This window comes from Pinus tabuliformis, chromosome 7 (assembly GCF_031772625.1).
Source record: "Pinus tabuliformis cultivar Carrire ecotype Pingquan chromosome 7, CPIR1, whole genome shotgun sequence".
Taxonomy (NCBI): Eukaryota; Viridiplantae; Streptophyta; class Pinopsida; order Pinales; family Pinaceae; genus Pinus; species Pinus tabuliformis.
The window spans coordinates 1,031,170,586-1,031,196,292 of NC_142293.1; the positions used below are offsets into that span (position 1 = coordinate 1,031,170,586).

General features: G+C 36.8%; 2 protein-coding genes across 2 annotated transcripts in view; both read left to right on the forward strand.

Moving 5' to 3' along the window:
• The window catches only part of LOC149251217 (uncharacterized), a 161,421-nt gene extending 138,084 nt beyond the window's left edge, over positions 1-23,337 (forward strand). Inside the window, exon 2 of the mRNA XM_089453819.1 lies at positions 22,481-23,337. Coding sequence (XP_089309945.1) covers positions 22,481-23,337 — 857 coding nt within the window. The remainder of the gene's footprint in view (positions 1-22,480) is intronic.
• Positions 23,338-23,592: 255 nt separating this feature from the next.
• Positions 23,593-24,417, forward strand: LOC149251218 (uncharacterized). The gene has a single exon (XM_089453820.1). The coding sequence runs from the start codon at positions 23,593-23,595 to the stop codon at positions 24,415-24,417; it is 825 nt and encodes a 274-aa protein (XP_089309946.1).
• Positions 24,418-25,707: the final 1,290 nt, after the last annotated feature.

Consider the following 25,707-nt stretch of genomic DNA (forward strand, 5'->3'; position numbering starts at 1 on the left):
TGGTCCACATAAGACCGTTGTTGGGTGCTTGAGAGAACATGATACACAGATGGCCGATTAGAGCTCGAGCCATTGTTTTGTCTGATAAAAAATGACAACAACCTGATTTCTTGATCAATTCTTTGAAAAATTTGACCGTGCCTCAAATTTTAACTAGTTGCATATGGAGCTGAGCAATTAACTGTAGATTTTTCACCTGTAGATAACCTGATATATGCAATGTTCTAAAGCATAATACTAGATCTACTTCTACCATAAACTTTCCAGAAGATTAAACAGATATGAGTATCATCAAGCATGAACATATATAGCTGAGAATGAGAAGTAATCAAGCATAACATAGAAGATATATCACTAGAGAAAGCACCAGCCTAAAACCCCAACTCTGTATTATCATACAAGTGAAATCTTGTTCAAGTTACAAAAAGAATCAGCTTTCAAACTATCTTGCTCTCTCTGTACTCAAACAATACAACTCACAGACTCAATAGACATAGAATATATCTTCCTCAAGCCCTCCAAGCCTCCTATTTCCTTGCACAGTTTTGATTAGGGTCCAATGATATAACATGTGTGAATTGGCCTCATCACACTCATTGTAACCTCAGGTCCAACTGCGCAATCCATAAGGAATAATATTCCTTCTGCATGTAAGGAGTATTCACCAAGCAATATCTTAGCAACTGATAGTACATTGTCCCTCCATCTGATCTCAACTGGGTCTTTGACTAAACTAACATGCATGAGTTATCCATGAGTGAATACTCAGTTATTTGAAATACAATAGTTACATGCATGCAAGCATTAGATAACTGAACTCTCATTAATTTAATAAACTGTTAAATTAATCTAACTAAACTTGACTAAGTTAAACTAAGTCAACTGATTACAACTAAATATTACAACTCATCCTTATCTCTTTAACTGATAGATAAATTCCTCAATCAAAGGAGAAACTATTGCATGTCCTCACATTGACTTCAAGTTTGATTTTCCTTACTAATTAACTCAATATGAATTAATTAATCAATTTTCAAACTGTTGTTGATATCAAATTCAAATTTTACTTCCTATGTTTAGTCTAGGGACTGACTAAAATAAGAAGGGATCCCGAAAATCTATTTTTAGCACTTTCACTTTTCACCTATTATTTCAAAGATCACCAATGGCTGAACTGCTATTTACAGCCAGGCTACTTATAGTAGTGCTATTTTTAGCAACTTGTATTTTTAGCATTTCTTGTTGCACATTTCAATGCTCCCTCTCAACAAGAAAGGGATTATCAATAACCCCAATCCTGTCTCTGTGGAACTCGAACTTGCATTTTGACAATGCCTTAGTCAAAATATCTGCATCCTGCTCCTCGGTTGAAACATATTGCAACATCATGATCCTCTTGACCAAACAGTCCCATAGATGATGGTTACAGATATATATATGCTTGGACCTATCATGAAACACTGGATTCTCAGAGAGTTTTATGCAACTCTGATTATCACAGTATATCACTGTAGGATCCATCATCTGACCAAACAATCCCACTAGAATCTTCCACATCCAAATGGCCTTGCATGTTGCCTGACTGGCAACCATGTATTCAGCCTCTGCTGAGCTAAGTGCAAATGATCTCTGTTTCCTGCTATACCAAGAAACTGTAGCTGAACCAAGGTTGAAGATTCCTCCAAAAGTGCTCTTCTGGTTTGATGGACTACCTGCCCAATCTGCATCCATGAAGCCTTGTAGCTTCACTCCCTCTATCCATCTATACCATAATCCGTACTGTGTAGTGCCTCTGAGATATCTCAACACATGTTTCGCTGCCTTCCAAAATAGCTTGGTAGGATAAATCATAGCTTGACTTAGCTGGTTCACCGCAAAGCATAGGTCGGTTCGTGTGTTTACCAGATACATAAGTGAACCCACCAACTGCCGTAGTAGCTGCTACTACCTCACCTGAAGTAGCATCCTCCTTCCTCCAGTTCCCAGCTAGAGGAGTCTGCATGGGCTTGCACTTCTCCATGTGAAAGCACCTGAGTATCTCATTGGCATACTTGCCTTGAGACACAAATACTTCACCATATTTCTGCCACACTTCCATGCCTAGAAAGTAGTGCATGAGGCCCATGTCCTTCATCTCGAACTCTCTTGCAAGGTCCTCCTTGTAAGACTGTATCAGCTAGTCATCACCTATCAAAATTAGATCATCGACATAAACTACAATAATCAATGGCTTACTGTCTACCATGATGTGGTATAGATTTGCATCTGCTTCACTCTTGGTGAAGCTCAACCAGGTGAAATAACTGTCGATCCTAGTATACTAAGCACGGGGTGCTTGTTTCAGCCCATACAATGCTCACTTGAGTCGACCGACATGTGACTCGCAATCGAAGGTCTCAAATCCTTTGGGTTGCTCAATGTATACCTCTTCCTCAATCCACCCATTGAGGAATGTCGTCTTCACATCCATTTGATGGATCTTCCAACCCATTTGAGCTGATAGAGCCAGCATCGATCTGATAAATGAGTACCTTGCTACAGGAGCAAAGGTCTTATCATAGTCGATCCCATCAACCTATGAGAAACCTCGGGCAACAAACCTTGCCTTGTGTTTCTCAACACTTCCATTAGCTACCTGCTTTACCTTGTAAAGCCATTGGAAACTAGCCACTGACTTGTCCCTAGATCTAGGGACAACATCCCACACACTATTACGTATGATAGAATTATACTCTTCTACCATTGCATCAACCCAGACTAGTTGCTGCACTGCCTCCTGAAAAGAAGAATGTTTGGTCGCTACACACTCCCCAACCAGGGCCATGTAGCCAGTGTATCTCTCAGGAGATCTACTCTATCTGCACTGAGAGGATGGATGCCCCACATTCTCTCTCGCATCTAGCATCAATCTGGCAGCTTCCCACGAGTGTTTCCACCCGTCTCTAGAAGACTCTCCAGGAGTGGTGGTATCCACTACTGGATCCTCTACATGTGGCTGATCCACATCATCAGGAGGCTCCTCCTCCTTTGGAACTAAAAGTTCCTCATCACCATGCAACTTGAGCTCCCTCTCAAGTGACACTCACATGGCTCTTTTCTCGTTGAACTTCAAATCCCTGTGCACTACGGTCCTCTGACTAGCAGGCAGAAACACACGATAGTTGTGGGGTGTATCTATGTACCCCACAAGTATCCCAAACTCAGCTGTTGGGTCTAGATTCTTCTGAGCATCTTTGGTCACATGACAGTAAACTGATGATCAAAGACGTAGAAGTGACTCACATTTGGTCGCTTCCCCGAAAAAGCCTCCATAGGTGTCTTCATCCCCAAGATACGATGATGACTTTTGTTTTGAAGGTACACTGCTGTATTGCATGCATAAACCCACAGATGAAGTGGTATGCTTTGGTCATGCAACACCGTTCAAGCTAATCCCATAATAGATCTGTTCTTCCTTTCAGCCACCCCATTCTGTTGTGGGTTATGGGGTGCCATTAGTTCCCTTTTAATTCCTTATGCAGCGCGGAAGTCTTTAAACTATTGGGAAACATACTCTCCTCCATTGTCGCTACAAAAGTCTTTTACTTTCTTCCCAGATTCTTTCTCTTCCGAGGCTTTAAAATCACAAAACCTTAAGAAGGTCTGATCCTTCTTTTGCATAAAGTAGATCCAACATCTACGAGAAAAATAATCAATAAAAATAACATAGTACCTTTGCTTAGCGGTGGAGGCTATAGATAATGGTCCACATACATCTGATTGAACTCGCTCCAAGATTGCTCCAGCTCTACTATCCTCATCCTGAAAGGAAGATTTTGCATACTTACCCAGGGTGCATCTTTTGCATGTGTTTGTTCACTTTAGTTTTCCCTTGGGTAAGCCGGTAAAAATTTGTTGCATGATCTTCAAGGCCCCGTGATAAAAGTGGCCCAGTATTCTATGCCACAGCTCGCCAACATCTTGGCTTTGCACCACCTCTGCTTTGGAACTTAGTGCAGCATAGTCATCTACCTTCATCTTGTAGATATTCTTTACTTGAATCCCAATTCACTTGGTCTATCCGGTGCCGATATGCCTCAGGAAAACTTTTCCTTAACTAAAGACTACATCATAGCCTTTATCTTCTAGCATAGCAATAGACACAAGATTCTTTTTCAGACCTGCTACATACTTAACAGTAGATAGGGTGAGAGAAGCACCATCCTCCCTCTGAAACACAATTGTACCTTCACCTGAGACACAGTACTTTCCATCATCAGCCATCTCGATCCACATTTGGAGATCCTTCTCCTCCAATGTACTGAAAATATTCTTGTCACCCGACATGTGGAAAGAAGCTCCACTGTCCAGGTACCAAATACATCCCACCATGGATGAAACCATGCATGCAATAAGCGAGAAATCCAGCTCAAACTGTGAAGCTAGTGCATCACCATCAGATCCCTTTGAGGAACCCTTCTTGGATTTCTTCTGTGGACAATTCATAGCATAATGGCCCACTTCATGACAGTGAAAGCATCGCACCTTCGACTTGTCAACCTTCTTCCCACCATGAGAAGATTTGGATTGGAACACCTTCCCTTTCCCTTTCTTAGATTTACTAGTTAAAGCTAGATTTTCTTCATCATCTTGTTTTGATGAAGATCCATCCCTGGTGCTCTGCCTTATCTCCTCCTGCATTAGGTTTGACCAAATTCATTCCAAATCTGGTGGTTTCTCTCTTCCATTAACCGAGTCCTGGTAGTTATGCTAGCTCTTAGGAAGACCAAGGAGTGCTAGACTCACCATGCCATCATCAACAGTCACGACCCCTACACTTGCAAGCTCATTCCTGTAGGTGGTGAGCTTGTTCAGGAACGTAGGGATTGTGTCGCCCTTTTCGCACTTGAGCTTTCTAAATTTTTCCTTCAGCGCTAGCTTCCTCTGATCATTGCTATTCTGATAAATATCTTTCAATGTTTTCCACATCAAAAATGGAGTCTCCTTCCCATGGAGGCTCGAGACAATGTGATCTCGAACTCCTTCCAGGAGGATTCTCCTTGCTCTAGCCACACTTTCCATTCCGCCAGTTGAGTAGCATCAGTCAAATTTTGGACTTCTTGATCAATGAAGTCCTTGAGATCGTTATCTTCCAATACTTCCTCCATCCGATCCTTCCAAGCTATATAATTCAAACTACCATCAAGGGCATATTCGAGTCTTAAACCACTAAATGCCATTGATGAAATAGACGTGATAAGAACTCAATTCAATATTCAAAAACCAAACCTCGTACTTCTCTTGCTTGTATATTGTTCTTCCTTGATCACCTTTGCTCTAATACCATGTAGAATTTTCACCTATAGATCACCTGATATATGCAATGTCCTAAAGCATAATACTAGATCTACTTCTACCATAAACTTTGCGAAAGCTTAAACAAATATGAGCATCATCAAGCACGAACAGATATAACTGAGAATGAGAAGTAATCAACCATAACACAGAAGATATATCACTGGGGAGAGCACTAGCCTAAAACCCCAACTCTGTATTATCATACAAGTGAAAATCTTCTTAAAGTTACAAAAAGAATCAGCTCTCAAGCTATCCTGCTCTCTCTATACTTAAACAATACAACTCACAGGCTCAATAAACATAGAATATATCTTCCTCAAGCCCTCCAAGCCTCCTATTTCCTTGCACAGTTTTGATTGGGGTCCAATGATATCACATGTGTGAATTGGCCTCATCAAACTCACTGTAATCTCAGGTCCAACTGCGCAATCCATAAGGAATAGTATTCCTTCTGCATGTAAGGAATATTCACCAAGCAATATCCTAGCAACTGATAGTACATTGTCCCTGCATCTGATCTCAACGGGTCTCTGACTGAACTAACATGCATGAGTTATCCATGAGTGAATACTCAATTATTTGAAATACAGTAGTTACATGCACACAAGCATTAACTAACTGAACTCTCATTAATTTAACAAACTATTAAATTAATCTAACTGGACTTGACTAAGTTAAACTAAGTCAACTGATTACAACTCAATATTACAACTCATCCTTATCTCTTTAACTGATGGATAAATTCCTCAATCAAAGGAGAAACTATTGCATGTCCTCACATAGACTTCATGTTTGATTTTCCTTAACTAATTAATCCAAGATGAATTAATTAATCAATTTTGAAACTGTTGTTGATATCAAATTTGAATTTTATTTCCTATGTTTAGTCCAGGGACTCACTAAAATAAGAAGGAATCCTGAAATGCTATTTTTAAAAAATATATTTTTAGCACTTTCACTTTTCACCCATTGTTGCTAAGATCACCAATGGGTGAAGTGCTATTTATGGCCGGGCTATTTATAGCAGTGCTATTTTTAGCACCTTCTATTTTTAGCATTTCTTGTTGTACATTTCAACATTAACATACATAGACATCTGAATTGATGCAAAGCACCTGTGGTACATTGGTAACACATTGATCGAGTAGCTAAAGCAGAACATGTATCTGTACGTGGCATGTGACATGATACTTTTGTTGGAATATCATCGTAAGAGAGAGAAATACATGAGCATGAGAGAACACATGATGGCTCTTTGCCTTTTCTGCCAGTTTTTCTTTTGTGTGTTGCTGGTTTATTTTTTGTGAGTTAATTTGGGATGAATATGGTTTTATGGTCGTGTGATATTCCTTTAAAATGAACATGACAATGGCCAAAGTCTCTATTTTACAAATAAAGCTAGAGTCACTATTTCATTGCAGATAAGTGAAGTTTGGGTAGTGCTCTAACAATTAGAGCTTATTTGTTGGGAAGACTCATCAATACCATCATTTTTTTTTCATGGTCTATTGTGTCTCTAGATCCATATCAGATAGCTTGCTATTCTCAAGTTCTACCTTTCACGTACTAATTTCTGGCTCACCCTTTAAAACACAATTCTACCACTCCATTAAAAAGGTAAACAAAATTTTTGTTTCAAGTTTTCAAGTTGGGAGTAATTAATGAAGTGAAGTGAGTGTTTAATTAAGTCATGTCTTTTTATGGTTACATAAAGGTGGTTGTGTAGCTTATGTCTCTCTTATGAGGCATAAAAGTTATCCAATATTGATTTCTTCTACTTTGTCTCTACTACTGTTCTGAAAAGGTTATTGACAAAAACATATTGTTGAAACTAGAGTTGTTTGTATTTTATAACTAATGATTTTATCCCTTGGATTTTACAAATTAATTTCAGTGGTTTTTTCATAAATACATCATATTTTACATCTCACCTCATGGGCCTGGCAATATAGTAATGTCAAACTTACAAAAGAAAAGGTTTTAAAAATCAAAAAACAAAAAGAATGGTTGTTTCAATGTATCTAATATGGTATACCATTACAAGATTAATGTATTTAGTAGGCTCCATATTTAATGACCAATTTAAAGGTAACATGAAAAAAAAATCAAAATTAACCTATTCAACATTATTCTTACTAGAAATTAAAACCCAACCATGTAATTGTTATAAACATTCTCGAAGTCATCATAAAGAAAAACATTTCAAATTAGAGAACATGGAAAAGTGGAGAGTGGTACCATCAAAGGTTGTGTCTGGTACACGACATACAACTTCCTTGAAATAATTTGCAATAAACATACGTTGATTATCTTGGCCTCCTACCTTTGAATGGAAAGTTCCCCATGGCTTTCCTAGATGCATTTTTCCTTTGCCCGCAATTTAAAAAGATGAAGCCTGAGTCTTCCAATGTATACATACTCTTTTGAGCCATAAATGCACCATGAATTTTAGGAATGGCATGTAGCTGGCATTTCTGCCGCCAACTAAAAAAAAAATGTATTATTATTAATGAGCGGAAAGAGATATTGAAACAGAAAAAGAAAATCAATCGAAAGATAAATTTTCCATTGCCTGATAGAGAGATTTTACATTGCCACATACTAAGTCGACAACACCCTCAATGTAACAGTTTTGAAAATAATGCCTCCCACTATCATCTAACAAGGCGTCCTGATATCCCAGAAATATGCAATTATAAAACGCAGAGAAACTATCTCCCAAAACCCTCAATGCCACACAACTTGATCATCCACACTCTCATCACCCAGACCATATTTTGCACAACTCTATTTTTTTTTAACGTAAAGTCGACTCATGATTTACTATGATTATAACAAACTACTCTGTGGTATCAACTTATACTAGGGATCCCAATGTTTTTCTAGCCAACTTATATTAAGGAGCATAGTCGCCTCATAGTAAGTGGATGGAAAAATCATCTAGCCATCCTTTCTCACTCAGATAGTAGGGATCCCAACGTTTTTCTAATTCTTTCATTAAATTTTAGATTTGTATGTTCAGATATTAATAGTTTGAATGTTGGATAAAAAAACCACATTGTTACATATGGAAATCCAACTATATTGCAATGATCATCATCATGTTTTGATTAGCACTCTTTCATAAATTAATATGAGAAAAAAATAAAACACTTCTTAAATTATTCCTTTTGTTTTGAAATATTTATGCCAATAGGAATTCTTTTTTTAATCAGATCACTTTCTAGTTTCATCTACCCATTTCATTTGCCTATGACATACTCCATATGATCTTTTACCGGATTAAATGAAATCTATTTGATTTAATTTAACAGTGGCGCCATTCTCCGCATGCAGTGGCGCAGTCGGAGCATCAAGCGTAGGATGTTGTGAAAGAGTTCTTGGCATAGAAAGGGTATTTTGTGATCAATTGTCTTACCAAACCATCTCTTTGATTGATTGAAATGACTCAAATTGCGTACGAATGCCCAGTTAGTTAAAAAATTATTCGTACATGGTTCTCACAATGTTAATTAAAAAACCCCCACACTTAATAAGATCAAACTTCATAATAAATATATAAATCAATACGATTCAAACAATCCATGGAAAGTGTGGTAACTGTAATTTGCACCTTTATTAGATTGCAGTGATTACAAAATAATATTCAAGCCATTTCGAGCAATTTCAAAAGGTATTTTTTTTTTATAATGTATAAATTGAAAAATATATTTTAATTTTTGGTCAAACACCAAATTAATTCATTGTCAACCCATTATTGATTAGTGAATATTCAAAGCCAAGTGGACATTTAGGGATTAATAAGTGATTACAAAACCACCCATTAAGCACAACGAATAACCGCGCTGATACAAGATTATCAGTAGTAGGTACCGTCCCAAGTGTCAACTAGAATGTGGACGCCTAATAAACCTAGAGTTACTTTTGAGCCATGAAAATCAAAACAACTTCAAACCATGAGGGTGTAGTTATCTTACTATATAGATTGAATGGCTATAGATGTTTTATGCCAGAGTTTAAACATTTGTGGCAACACAATTTATTGAATGCATTATATACTTTTCCAATTACAACCAAGCATTAAAACAATTCAAACATTATGCAAATGTTTGTTGTTGGGCCAATTAGAATCACATTGATTTGCATGCATATTGAGCTCATAGATATTAGGAAATGATTATATAAGTGATATATAGACATATCCATGACATTTAAATGCACCCCAACCCATATGATTTCACAATGAGGTAATGAACAGAGATATAGATCCAGTCGTTGAGAATTTGGTTTAGAGAGTGCGATCAGATTTATTTCAATGCAAGAATGTGGAGCCTTAAAAACACTCTTATGATTTCATTCAATGAAAACCATTACACATTAGTAATAGTTTCAATAAATTCTAAAAGTCACACCAGATTTTTTCTTCTATGAAGACTGAGTTTAGGTTCCAAAACCACACTAGATTGGTCTTAAGGTAATTGATTGCACTCTACTTCTCAGACCCATCTACATTGTAAGGATCAATCATTGATTCGTTATTTCTGGATAAAGAATAGAAGTCCAATTCCAAATTTGATAGGTTATGTATTCTTTATAACCTATGCCAAGAGGTTTTTATATCTCATTCCATGAGGAATAAAATTTCAAACCCATGACCACAAGAATTGAGAGCCAAATCGTCTTTGTGATAGATATATTTGGTGTTTGGCCTGCAATACTCCTCGACATGCATTGCCACTTTCTGGCATTTGTTAACACACCTTTTCATTCCTTGGCATGCCCTCACACTCCATAGCTATCATGCCCTCACAACTACCCTTACATTTTTTTGCAACTTGCGAACCCAACCAAATCTTTCCTTGACTACAACAGCTTGACCAAGTTATAGTTAGTATGAATTGACTATTCTTTCTTCAACTAATAACTTCCTATAACTCATCTTAGGCTACTCATGTTGAATCTCAAATCATACAACTTAAGAAGTTATGAAGACAAGGCTGACATCCAACCGTGGTCATAAAACAACTAAGAAACATAGTTTACATATTGACATGCCATAAAACTTGGTACGTCTAACATTGACACTATGTGGCACATGTTAAAATCCCTTGCATTCCTTGGCATCCTTTGGCACTCCCTAGCACATCCTAACACTCCCTAGTGCCTTTCACACCTAAAACTTGCTGACACTCCCCTTCACACTCTTATTCATTCATTTCCATGCATTTGAAACTAGTACTCCCTCGTGTTTCCCTGGCACTTGGCCCTAACACACACTAGAATGTGTTGGTGCCACACCTTGGCGCCTGGCACATCTTGGCATGCCTTAGCACTTGGCATGTATTGGCATACCAAACATGCCTTGGAAATGTCTAGCATGTGTTAGTACTTCATGGCATTCACTGGAACACATTAGCATTCCCTAGTTGTCATTCTCTCATAGACAGAGTTACTTTTTTTGAGACTTGGGAACCCAACCAAGTCATTGGAAAAACAATGTTGTGCCCAACCCAAGTATCCATTTGTCTAAAACTACATTGTCCAGGCCCTTATTGTAACAATAGGCTTGCCTCCTACAAATCTTATTCTGACCTTATACTAGCATACTTTATCCTTGAGATACTTGGAATTCGTTGACACTCCTTGGCACACACTCTTATTCATTCATTTCCATGCATTTTGACCTAGTTCTCCCTTGTGATATTTTGGCACTCCCTAACACTCCTCAACATGCATTGACACTATCTGGTATGTGCTAGAAATCCTTTTCTTTCCTTGGCACACCTTGGCACTCCTTAGCTATCATGCCCTCACCGCTACCCTTACTTTTTTTTGGGACTTGGGAACCCAACCAAGTCTTGCCTCGACTACAACAACTTGACCAAGTTAGGACTACTATGACTAGACTATGCCATGTTCACCTAAGAACTGACTATAACTCATATTAGGCTACTATGAATATATTATTGGACCATTACAATGTTTTATAGTATTATACTTCCCTTTACGAAACCCCCTTTTCTCTTATGGAATAATTTTCCTTGAGTGAACTTTCAAATGGTTGCTAATAATTTTTGTCAAGACCTTACATGAAATATTGTACAATGACACTAAATGGCACATATCAAAGCCAACAAGATCCATTTATTTTGGTAATAGTGCAGGAAAGGATTTGTTTATCACCTCATATATAGATGCCCCATTTATTATGATATTCAAGGGATGTTCTATTCTCTTTATCAAGATTTGGATGGGTCATTGTCTACATTATTTCAATACATATCTAGCTCTTTTTATGAGGGAGGTATTTAGATTTATTTATTACATAATTGAGAGAAGAGTTGCATGGGTGGAGCAAAAGAAATAAGAAAGAGAGTCCAAACTTAAAAAAATAATTTTCGTTTTTAAATTTATGGCCATTCCACTATTTCCATCTATTTGGCTACTTTGAATGTATTCTTGGACCATTACAATGTTTTATAGGATTATACTTCCCTTTAGAAAATCCCATTTTTTCTTATGGGATATATTTTCTTGAGTGGAATTTTAAGTGTTTTCTAATGATTTTTGTCAAGACCTTATATGAAATATTGCACAATGACATTGAATGACACTTATCAAAACCAACAAGATTCATTTATTTTGGGTTTAGTGTAAGAAAGGATGTGTTTATGGGATGAAAATGAAGAAGATATCTACTCACCATTAGTTGATGCTATTTATAGACGTGTCCCATGAAACCATTTGAGCTTCAACACTTATATTGTTTCATGCTTGTTGATGCTTCCCATGTTCTGTCTTGAAGATTGAAACCAACAACTTTTGGTTATCCTCATTCAAGATGACCCTTGTAATGTCCCCTATCTGGATAATTTGCAAAGCCTTGGTCTAAATTGCTCACAATATATACACTTCATGTTGATATGGAGCTTGTAGTGCTATCCCATATAGGATTCAATAATCAATAGATCACTCATAAATAAAAGGCCTCTCTAGCCCTACTGCATAAACAGTGAATCCTTGATACTTTTGTTTGCTTAAAAAATGCAATTGTGTCAATGTAGAACATTGTGTACATAAGATTAGATAAAATGATAGTATCCGCATAAACTCTTTAAATAACCTCACATTAGCCATGAGTGTGAGACGAGGGTTGAATGCGCAACACTATTAAAGTTAAATCATGTTTAATTTCCTTTTACATCGTGAGGTTGTTCTCTAGTAAGGTTGATGAATCATCACAAGGGAGCATGACACATCTTCATGGGGGAGAGATTAAAGTTGTAACACAATTCAAGTGATATACACCTCCAACGTAAATTCCATTATCATATGCTTCTATCACATTGTTAGAGAGGTTATTTATAGACACTACATTTATTTTACTTGGACTTCATCTTTTCATGGCCTTGACTCTAAGATGGATTTGTGCTAGGTACACTTGATGCAAATGAGAGGGGATGTTATTGTTTAACCCACATACACACCAAGGCATTGGATTTTTCTCTTAGATTCCCCTTATTGTGTTTGAAGTTAGTTAACATTAGCATCAATTTAAAACTAATCATCATGATATTCCTCTTCTCAATAACCTCTGCTAGCTTTTCCATATACATGGGATAGAGTTAGAGGGTCACCTCATATGTAGAAGCCCCATTTATTATGAGATTCAAGGGACATTATATTTTCTCTATCAAGATTTGGATGGTTCATTGTCTACATTCTTTCAATACATGTCTAGCTCTTTTTATGAGGGGGGTCCTTGGATTTAGATCTTTATATAAGGCCTTATGTGCCATTACCCATTTGAACTCTTTTAAGGGGGTCACCTCCTTCCATGTTTCCTTGCCTACTTAGGGCCAAAATTGGCAAACCAAGATTAAACTTATTCAACTATCAAATTGGTAAGGTCTCATAACTCATCATGGCCCTCAATGTTACATATCTCTTCAAAGATACTTTTGAGGATTTCCCATTGACAATTGTAGGTTGGATGTCATAGGACATGTTACCCCACTTTATATATGGGTTTTTAGAGGAAATTTATAAATTTTCATTGTCATCTTATCCTCTAGGATTATTTTCACATTGTTCATTTTCCAACTAAGGTATATACATCTATATGTAACTCATGGATTTATCATTGGTTTGATGACACCTTTCCTTGGCTATCTAGGACCCTAGGTGTAGGGAGAGGTTGCTTTAGCTACCACATTTAGCTTGATATGTATGATCCATGTGTATATGATATATTCAATGTTTATTATTTTTGTTGCGATCACTTATGCAATCTATTCTAACTCTTGATGCTTTGGCTATAAGTTCTAAGTTTGATTGTCCTATGGTGTTTCATAATTTTACTCTAAGAAGTGTGTCATCTTGATGGTTTGGGAATATACTTGGTGATTTGAATAGGTGCTACACATCAATATTATTGTACCATTATTTCCCTTAATCGAATTTTATCCCATTTCTTTCTATAAGATATTCATTCATTTTCCTCAGGTCACTCCTTTATGATTAATCATTCTTAGATTTGTGGAAAATTATTTCCCCTTTTGTCATTTGTGATGAAATAAAAGAAAAAATTGAAAGCCAAAATCATTAAAGATACATGAGTGCGATGTATCTAAGTTTAAACTCTAAGGTTGAAGTGCAAATTCATGTAAATATTATATGTATGAGTTGTTCAAAACTAATGAAAGCCTCATTCCCTATGTCTTAGATATAAGAAAAAGGTGAAGAAAGGAAAATAAGGCCCATTGAATGGTAACCCATGATAATGAAACCCAAGATATCAAAATGAAAACTACAACTATTTCTAATTGTTTCCTTTCAACACTAAATGAGTGGTGTGATGGAGGTATCCCGAGTAGAAATCAACTAGTCTAAGATGAATTCCAAATTCTTGAAATATATTAGTGAGGAAGTGTGGCCTTTGGGTATCATCTTGGGCAATAAGCCACATTCTCTAGGTCAAAATAACATCCTTGAATCCCATTTATTTCTATTTTTGCCAACATCAATTGAATAGAACAATGGTAAAACATAGTGTTTATGATATAAAATATGTTTGGGTTGGAGAGCCATGTTGAATGCATGGAGGCTTGAAATGCCAAATGGAACACAAGTGGGAGATGTTTCATTTATCTTCAATGTTTATGTAATAATTTTTTTTTGTGGGCGATATAACACAAAGTAAAGGAGAGAGGATTGGAGTAGGGTTGAACAACAAATGAAGCACATAGGCATTGAGAAGAACACCTTGGAGTGAGGATATTCCCTTCCATTGACAATGATTATGTTTACAAAGCTCATCTAATTCATGGATGTGGGTTGCATTCTAATTTTCATGGGGGAGGGAAAATAATTAGCACCCTTGGGTGGCTCTAATCCAGAGGGTTAGACATAATTCACATTAGGTGTGAGTGTGGATCAACAAAATATCACTAATTTACTATTCCATTGATTATTATCCAAAGATGGGCTAAGCGTATTGTAGCCTTGAGGGTTAGTTTCAGTAGCCATGAGTAATATGTGAGATCTCTCACCCCATTTTGGTGAGGTTAGAGGTTCAATTCTCTTGGTCTTCTAGGGGCAAGATCCTTGGAATTTGGGCAGTTGGTGGTCTACCTAAGTTACCGTCCATCAATGGTGATGAAGTCTATGGAATTTTCCCACACACACACACACACACACACACATATATATATATATCAAGGGACATTTTAAGGATGGAAATTTATCTTAAAGTTTGGAAACCCTGGCGAATCCCACTAGTCCATAATATGAAATCTATCAAATGTTTGGAGATATTTTTGTAAAAATATTCAAATTTTTAATATTTTTATATAGTCTATATATACCTTTTTGGCAATTTTTAGGGTAAGATAATTTCATTCTATAAAATTTTGGCAAATCATTTTTACAAAAAATGGATATTAGCGAATCGTTTTTTTGGAAAAGGTATAGAAAATTAGCCCATGGGCAAATATTAGCCCCTAAAATTTTCCCATATATATATATATATATATAACAAGGTCACACATAAGATGGGTGTTCTCCTTGTGGTTTCACCCCATCGACACAAGCATTTATGTCACACAAGGCCCGACCTACTTTGTTGGAAGACTATTGTTGAAGGAAAAGCATAGGAACTTGGTGGAGAAGAAGCAAAGCTCCTTGTCATTGGAGGGTCATATTTTGATCACATGAAGGACAATCAATGCTTGTGGGAGTATTTGGCATTAGGATGCAATGTTATAGGTCTCATTTGTATGAGAGCTCAATGATTTCTTATTCAGAGAAGAGATGCATGCAATAGTGTAGGCATGACATAAACACGACCAAATAACTTAATTGTGAAAACTCTAAGATATAATGTAATACACATCCTTTATAAACAAAATAAATAAATAATTATTAATTTCAATATAAATATATTATTATTCTAATTTGATTTTAATTAAATCCTTAAATTTATCCACATATATTATTAATTACACCAGACACATTTTAAAATGAGATAAATTATTGTATATAACTAGGCATATAGAAGTAATTTATCCCTAAAAAAAGTTAAAAATTAGAATTTTATCCCTCCAAAAATAACCTTCGAACAAACAATCATTTGTCTCAACCACCAATTTCTATAGCTCTACAATCATAGTCTGTGAAGATTTGATGCACACATGCTACATCCATGGTTTTGTGTCTATAACCTACTAAGCTGATTTTACCATCAATTCCAATCAACACAAATTCCTATACAAACTTCATCCTCAATTACAATTGTATATACTCATTGGATACTAATTTCTACTTTTGTTTCGATGAATCAAGTCAATATGCATCAACATTGAACTCAATTTTAAATGAGTGATGTGTTGGACAGAGGCTTCACCATTGGTTCCATATAAACGATGAACTAGGTAGAATTTACATCATTAATTTAGATGAATAGCTCGCTATACAGAGAAAAGTTCCCCCAAACTTGGCCTCACACATAATTCCTTTTCCCTATTCCATAAAACACAATACTTTAATGTTGCACTTCCATTTGGATGCGATTTGACCCAATTTTGCTTACAATTGATAGGTTGAATGGATAATATGTATTATGAAATTAACACCATACCTTGGCACATTAACACAGAGACATTGAACTCATAAAATTGGGAATAAAATATACCAATTTCATTAATCCAAACTTTGTACAAACTCTGTACAAGAATTTTGTAAATTAATAATTAATATATGGCTGAATTACATGTAAATTTTTGGGAATCCTTATGCTTATTACAAATTCGGATGATATCCTTAAATATGAAGAATAAGAGAGATGGTCAATTATTTGATCTCTTGACAGTTAAATTTCACGATATTTTTGGAACCTGGAGTCAACATAAATTCAACACAATTATTTTGATGTTACTCTACTCATGCCACCTCTACCTCACCTTCAAAAACACTTGTCACTCACAACAAAGTCATAAGCAATGATCATACCTGATGCAACAAAACATGATTGTAGTTTGAAAGAACAAATTATAGGATATCCAAGGTGAATGTTATCTACAGATTACTGACACACAATCATGTAGCAGATCCACCTAAGTCAAGAGCTGTGAGGCTTCAAACAGAAAAAGGTCGAGCTTTCGACTCATGTCAGAGTCCAGCGTTGCATCTCAGAGTCATAGCCAAATTTGACAGCCTCGATTCTGATGATAGTAATGACATGACCAAAGAGTTGGAGCAACCGTGCTACTGTACTAGAAGAAATCAATCACATATTTTTTATATCAAATAAACTGTTTGAGAACCAAGAATCATTAACCAATCATCGATATAGTGAGAATCACAGATCCGATCTCCTCGATCTCAATCCTCACCCTTAAATTATGTTTAAAATGATAGATCTGGGCTACAAGACTCATAATGCAGAGATATTTGTACAAAAATTGAGTTTTAGAAATTTGATTTGGTCATAGAAGGAACATAGTGTTGTATAAGGTATGGATCATTAGATTCAACAAGGGTTTCGATTGATTTCTAAATGTCTAGCATTAATGAGAACCATTATTCACAAAGTACATGTTTGTAATATTTTTCCTTTCAAAGGAAAGTTTTTTCTTAGATTCCTTCTGTGATCAATGACTTTGAATACAAATGATTCCTTAAATACTCACAAATTTGTTTCAAAATGCTTGGATCAAACCCAACCCTTTTTTAATAATAGATTCTAGGTTAGATTATTATTAGGGTTCTAGTGTTCTTGTTTTATAAAGCATTTAGTTTCATAAACATTAGATTTTTAAAAAAATTTAAATGTGATATAAATATTAGGTTTCATGTTATTATTATTGTAATATATATTAGTGTTGAGTAAGTAATATTAATATAGTTCAATATAATAAAGATTAGTATAGTTTAATATTAATATAGGGTAATATATATAGTGTAATATATATATTGTAATATATATAGTTTAATATTAATATAGTGTAATATATATAGTTTAATATTAATATAGTGTAATATATAGAGCTTAATATTAATATTAATGTTGAGTAAATAATATTAATATAGTTTAATATAGTAAAGATTAATATAGTTTAAGATTAATATAGTGTAATATATATAGTGTAATATATATATTGTAATATATATAGTTTAATATTAGTATAGTATAATATATATAGTTTAATATTAATATAGTGTAATATTTACAGCTTAATATTAATATTAGTGTTGAGTAAGTAATACTAATATAGTTTCCAGTTATAAAAAAAATTAATTCATAAAGATTATTTAATTGATATTAATTTATTAACATTAATTATTTGATAGTAATTTATAAAGATTAATTAATTAATATTAATTTATATAATTAAAAATAATGAATATTAACTCATAATTATATAAATAAAAATAATGAATATTAATTCATAATTATTAAAATCATTTTTAGGTTTCTTTTTAAAATCTCTCTGGCCGACCTGTGCTGTTCCTTTATATTCATTAGTATTTATTTCTTCCATCTGGCTCTTCTTTTTATCATATTCAATCTTCTTTCTCTTGCCCTGATGATGGATCCCATTTGGGATTCGAAACGTTGGTGTAAAAATTCTATCACTGTGGATTCTCCGGTCAAAAAATTCTAAAATAAATGAGAACTCTGGCATCAATCTATAGATCCATCCAAGTACCATTTGCTTGGACACTAGACTCTTCTATTTTCTCTTTTAACAATTGCCATGGAGCATTAGCATGATGTAATTCAAGATTCTGGAAAACTATCATGTTGTATGCTATACGCCATCTGTTTTGTCATTTTAATTATTGTGATAGCATGGGATATAAAGGCAAGAGTTTGGGACAACATATTATTTCTGTAACATTTTTATTTTTTGAAATAGGATTTTCCAAAGCAACTAATTTTTTATGGATCATAAGCAACTAATTTTTGATGGATTTTCCAAAGCAGCTAATTTACAGCAAAATGTATTTCAAATTCAAAGCTCAACTGATTAAGGTAATTATTGTGTTTAGGAACTTCAATTTCAAAATTCCACTTAATGTAATTGTTTTTAGAAATTATGGAAAATGTCTTGCACTTCAACCATGGATATATGGTTGAAGTGTCTAATGAAATAATTGGAGTGTATTCACTCATGGAGATGATTATTGTGTGGATCTTAAGTTAGAAAGGGAGCCCATGAAATTTTTCATGGAGAATGAGATTGAAGAACTGCAAAGAAGCCCTTGGCTGAAATTGAGAGTGAGAAGGTTAATAAGGACGATATAGATGTACGCCTGAAATGGTTGGATCTATTTCACGAAAGAAAGCATCATTGTAGGTGCCCTAATTCAATTCCTCTAGGATATGCCTTCCCCTAAAGTTTTGGGTTTTTTTTGTTATTTGATCAATGTGAGCTGAACTATTTTTGGTTTCTTTGTTGGTTTTTGAAGATGGGAGATTCATGATGATGCTTAAGATTCTGAATGGAGTGACTACTAGTCTCCAAACTCGATTTTAGGCAAGCATGATTGAAAAATATGGATAGTCCAACCTCCTTAAGTCCCATCATTGTCACACTCGCAGTGACTTTATGGCCTCGTTGTCGCTCTAATTTCTTGTAGCGGTGGTCGTTCCATTCCATGGCAGCTCTAGCTTCAACGACCAACACAACCATATCAGGACAACGACTGAGTTTGGCTAAAGAAAGTAGAAAATAGAGATGCCCCACTTGCAGTTCCTGCTCTGCAGAAAGGGGAGAAATAAACTCATCGTAACGAATGGAATCGGCATGGCAGACGAAGAAGCCGGGTCTCTCTCTTAATATCTCTGCTACTTTCACATGCTCCAGGAACTTTCTAATCAATCCATCCGCCTCTTCCTCAATGACCACTAATTTGGCAGTGGGAAGATGAGGTGATGTACAAGAAAAACAAACCCCCATAAAATTCTCTGAAGGATAGATGGATACAGAGATTGGGGTGAGTAACGAAAATGACCTACCTGTGTGGGGGTTGTAATGAGATTTCATAGAGAGGAATTCCACTATAATACTCCCACTACTTGCGTAAGGGAATTCGTCCGGCAATGGAAAGCGAGACCCTCACTACTTGTTCCCCAATAAAGAAATACAAATGAGAGGGAGTCCATTCACTGATCCGCTTCCAGATCATCATTTTTTTTCGAAACAACGGGGGTTGAACGGTTATCTGTAGAATGGTAATAGAAAAACCAAATCACGGATATAAATTGCTGACAAATTTAAGTTTCTAGAAATCAAGGGAACTCGCCAGGTAAGAGAGACCGACCGAGACTGTTGGTACTTGCTCCCCAATTCAGAATCCTCGTCGTAGTGTTTGTTTTGTTCGGTCATTTCAATTATTCAAATACTTAATATTCCGGGTCAATGGGCTAAAACTCTTAGATGGATATTCACAATATAAATACTAATACTGAATATAAATATAAGTGGTTTCTTTTTTAAGTAAAGTGGAATTTTTCTACTTCCCAAACTAAATACCTATGATAATAGCAAAATCTGGTGCACAGAAGATTCAAATGTCATACATACAGTGAGCTGGAATCATATTCCATTCATATACTAAAACAACTGCCCATAAAATTCTTTGAAGGATAGCTGGATCCAGAGATTGGGGTCAGTATTGAAAATGGCTTGCCTGTGCAAGTATGTTGTGATGAGATTTTATAGAGAGGAATGCCACTATAATAATCAAGTGCTTGCGTGAGGGTATTCGTCAGGTAAAATGGTCATCTTTAAACCAAATAATTTAAACGCATATGCTTCTCTGTTGTGCCAGTTAATTCAGTGTCCCTATACTGAAAACCTCTTGCTTTAAGCTGCCGCCGTTCGCATTTCTGCTTCCCTTTCTTTCCAGATTTGGTTTTCTGTGGAGTCCTTCGACTTATTTCCCATGCACAGTTTCAAACCGGTACGATGCCCACCAAAATTGTTTGAGTGGGCCGCAACTTGGCTAAAGTTATTGAGGCTAGGGTAAAACAGACCTTCTCAAATTTGACTGGTAAAACAGTGAATATTTTTCCCTGAAATCAACACAGACCGAGATCCTTATTATTCTACTCGCTAATCTTCTCCTAGAGATTACACACTTCAACCTGCAAATCAGATTGTTGTTTATTCAGAGGCAAAATGTTTTGCTGCAACTTCTTAATTTCAGCCTCTAGTGCTTAAGTTAGAGGCTTCTTTGATGGTCACTCTGCCTCAATTTCTTTCAATTATTGTTCCAGCTCAGATCCAATGAAAAAGAATAAATATGCAAATCTAAGCTAATTAAATTTACAAAAAAATCTGAAGCAAAGCAATTATTTTTCATATGAGAATTTGGAGAGAAAAACCTTGATGTTCGTCTCTTCTATCAGTAATTCATTTTCAAGTTCCTTGTTGCATTCCATTATTGACCGGCTTACCCCTAACAATTTATTTTCCTTGAGTACGAAAAAAAATGTCAAAACACATTAAAGCCAATATACACGCTACCGCTAAGATCTCGTAACATACTATGTCCATCTCACCTGTAGCAGCAGAAATTGATGAGAGCGCCAAAGAACTTGATGGTACACTGGTGATTGGGCCTGAAAATGTCCTTCAAAGAGAAATAGTGGGCTCCCATATCCTACATTGTCTTTTGATTTTTTGAAATAGAATTAACATTGCCACAATTTCTTTATCTGGCTCCTCGTTTTGCAGCACGTCCAGATCTCAAAAGATTAGTAATTTCGTCTTGTTCCTACATGTAGATAAGAAAAAGTAAATCCTAACCTCTAAAAAAATAAGCCCTAACTTCTAAAGATGATTGTGCATGGAGGTAATGCGTGGTGGTTTTCAAATGTTTTGTTTCCCACCCTTATCGATTATGCGTGGAGGTGGTCTGATAGAAAAGTCGTGTTTTAAATTTGAAACCACTTTGTTTCCCTCCCTTAGCTGATTATGCACGAAGGTAATGCGTGGTGGTTTTAAAATGTTTTGTTTCCCACTCTTATTGATTATGGGTGGAGGTGGAATGATAGAAAAGTGGGGTTTCAAATTTGAAACCACTTTGTTTCCTTCCCTTCACTGATTGTGCAAGGAGGTCCTGCGTGGTTAGGTAATGGTTTTCAAATATTTTGTTTCCCACCATTATCGATTATGGGTGGAGGTAACACATGGTTAAATAATGGTTGTTAAATGTTGTAAATAGGAGTAGAGTTAAGTCATAACTCATTTTGATTTCTAAATTTTATTTTGCTTTTTATTTTTGGAGGGATAAAATTCTAATTTTTAATATTTTTTTAGAGATAAATTACTTCGACATGCCTAGTTATATATGATAATTTATCTCATTTTAAAATGTGTCTCGTGCAATTAATAATATATGTGGATAAATTGAGAGCTCTGCAATTAGGGTTCTGGCGACTCTCTGAGACGGCACAGACCAGCACGACATAGTACCCACTGAAGGCCTGACCTCCTGGTCTCGACAGAGCATCGCAGGCATAACAACAAAGAGTATGGATCCCCCGCAGGGGGGGGCTCAAAGCCCTCCCCCTCGTCCAACACCTCGCCGCCAGGGCAAACGGGGTCTCTAGTATTCGGTTCGATCCATGCAGAGGCGGATAACAATGAGAAGACGCAGCAGCATAAGCCCAATGCACCTGCCAGTCAGTCAGACAAGAGCAGTGAAATACCAAAAGGAAAAGACAAGACAGAGGAAACGACCAAGGTCACCTCGACAACATGCAAACCAATAGCAGCTGAAAGACCCAAGATAGAACTGCCCGGTCAGAAGATCAATGAACGAATCCAATATATGACGGACCATGCACTCATAGGAAAATTTATAGGTTTCTGGCCGACAGAAAAAGCCTTGTATGGCTGGATCGCTGCTAAATGGAAACCCAAGGGCCACATAACATTGCAGCTGGGACCGAAGGGATTCTTCACTGTGATATTCTTGTGCCTAGAAGACAAGTTCAGAATCATGGATGAAGGGCCATACTTTTTCAACTCAGCAGGATTATATCTAAGGGATTGGGTAGCAAGATTTAACCCAAATAAGGAAGACCTCACCTGGGCTCCAGTGTGGATCAGAATGTATTCACTTCCAGAGGAATATTGGGATGAAGGGCTACTCAAAGACATTGGAAATGGACTGGGGGAATTCGTAAAAGCAGCTGAAGAGACGAAGCTCCGAAGATACACATCCTATGCTCGCATTTGTGTCTTCATGCACCTGGATAAAGCCCTACCGGACTCGGTAAGTCTCTCTCATGACGATTATGAATGGATTCAACCCCTGGATTATGAACATGTACCTTTTCGTTGCTGCAAATGTCATGCTCATGGGCATCTCTTCAGGGATTGTCCGCTAAATGCCAAAGCCTCTGTCTACGATCCCTCTGATCTGCCTGCCCAAGAGCATAGACCTAAAAGGGCTAGACATTTTTGGATTGGAGCAAGCTTGTAGAAAGAAGGAGTATGACAAAATCCAAGAGCATCAGCTCAGTACTCTGGAAACTATATTATCCAGAGCTTATCAGCAGCAACAATTGGGTATACAACCAGGAAGCCAATGGGATGGTAACCTCCTTCCAAAGGATTCCAAAAAGAGGGGGAGAAAGACAGATCTCCAGAGAACTATAGCAGTAGGGAAAATCCTGGTCGACTCAGGCAGATATGCTAAATTGACGAAGTACTATAGGCCCACTCCACATAGTGAACAATGAAGCTCACCTCATGGAATGTAAGAGGGCTCAATAGCCCTGGGAAACTCAGAATGATTAAAAATATGATAAGGCAGGAACAACCCCAGATTTTTTTCTTGCAGGAAACAAAGTGCAACAGTAACACCTTGGGAAACATCCTTTCAAAAGCATGGCCAGGATGTCACTCAGTGGCAGTGGATGCATCAGGCGCATCTGGAGGCTTAGCGATTGCATGGAATACGCAAGCAATATTGTTGTCAAATTTTCACGCATCCCACAATATCATCCAGGCAACATTCCATATAATTGGTACCAACATACATGGTCACCTGACCAACGTTTACTTTCCGCAGGATGCTCCAAATAAAATTGCTCTTTTAGACACCATAGCAACTCTCAACTCCAACAGGGAGCATTCTCTTTGGCTCATAGGTGGAGATTTTAATATGATCACCAAGTTAGAGGAAAAGAAGGGAGGTCGGGCCAAGTTGGATCAGGATGCAGACCACTTCAAAGACTTTATCCACAATAACATGCTCATCGACATGCAAACACCCAATGGCATGCACACTTGGAGCAATCGTAGGGCTGGGAGGTATCAAATTGCTTCGAAACTTGACAGGTTCCTCATCTCAGATAGCGCAATACATCTCGGAGGCGACCTCTCAGCATCCATCCTCCCCTACTCTGGTTCTGATCATTGGCCTATTGCACTCCAATGGCAGCGACCAGGCAACTCTACCAGACGTCCTTTCAGATTTGAGGCATGCTGGTTATCTCATCCCGCTTTCAAAGACTTCATCAATCATTCTTGGAACAACTTCACGGTGCCAGAAGGATAAAAAATGTTCCAATTCCAATAGAAACTCAAATATCTAAAAACCCAAATCAAAATATGGAATAAGGAGACTTTTGGCAATATCTTTCAAGCTCAACAAAACCTCAACAAGGAAATGAGGGATCTCCAGCAACAAACAATAACAGAGGCGTACAGGGAAGGAACTCTGGAACGAGAGAAGCACATACATAATCAAATGGAGGAGAGAAACAAGCAGGAAGAGATTCTCTGGAAGAAAAAATCCAGAATCAGATGGCTGAAAGAAGGCGAGAGAAACACCAAATTCTTCCACAAAACCACTATACAAAGAAGAATGCACAATACTATCTCCTTTATCCAAAAGCAAGGGGGGGAAGAGTGGAGGACCATGCAGAGATCGAACAAGAATTTATCAATTACTTTCAGGAAGTCCTACAAGAACCCCAAATTGACAGAAGGAATGCTATAGAAAAGATTACTCAATATGTGCCAAAAGTAATCACAGAAGACCACAACCAACTCCTTCTCCGACCTGTAATGCCCGAGGAGGTGGACTTAGCCATGAAACAGCTCAAGGAAGGCAAAGCACCAGGTCTGGATGGCTTCTCCACCACCTTCTTCCACTCATTATGGGAGCTCATAAAAGGGGAAGTATGGCAAGTAGTGGAGGAATCCCGATCTCTTCACTGGTTGCTGCCTTTGCTCAATTCTACTTTCATTGCTCTCATCCCCAAGGAAGACAACACCATCACTCCGGATAAATTCCGTCCAATTGCACTTTGCAATGTCATCTACAAGGTCATATATAAAGTCATTGCAAATAGGCTGAAGCTGCTTTTACCCCTGCTGATGAGCCCCAAAAATGGATAATTATTTGGGCTCATTCAACCTCCTAATTTGCCTTAATCCACCATTCTCATTAGTTTATTGCATGTTTTTGATTATATTTATGTGAATAGAGTGAATTTGGTTAGTCATTATGCCAACAAGTCTAATGGGTGCTTTGTGTAGCCTTTTTGGTCAATTTGGAGACAAAATTGAAGGTCTTAATGAGAACTTGGCAGCCAAATTCGTGGGAAGACAAGGGAGAGGATTTGTAGGAAGGTGTCCCCTTCATTTATGGGCCCTTACCTCGAATTCTCCACCATCAGCTCAGAGTTCAAGGGCCACCGAATCAATCAGCACAAGGGCAGCCAAGCAAGTCAAGTAGGAATGCTGTTAACTCCAAGTTTTGGGCAGCCGAGTCCCTAAAGTTTAGGAGGACTGTTGGGTCCTCAATTTGTATAAATAAGAAGGCTTAGGACCTCATTTGGGT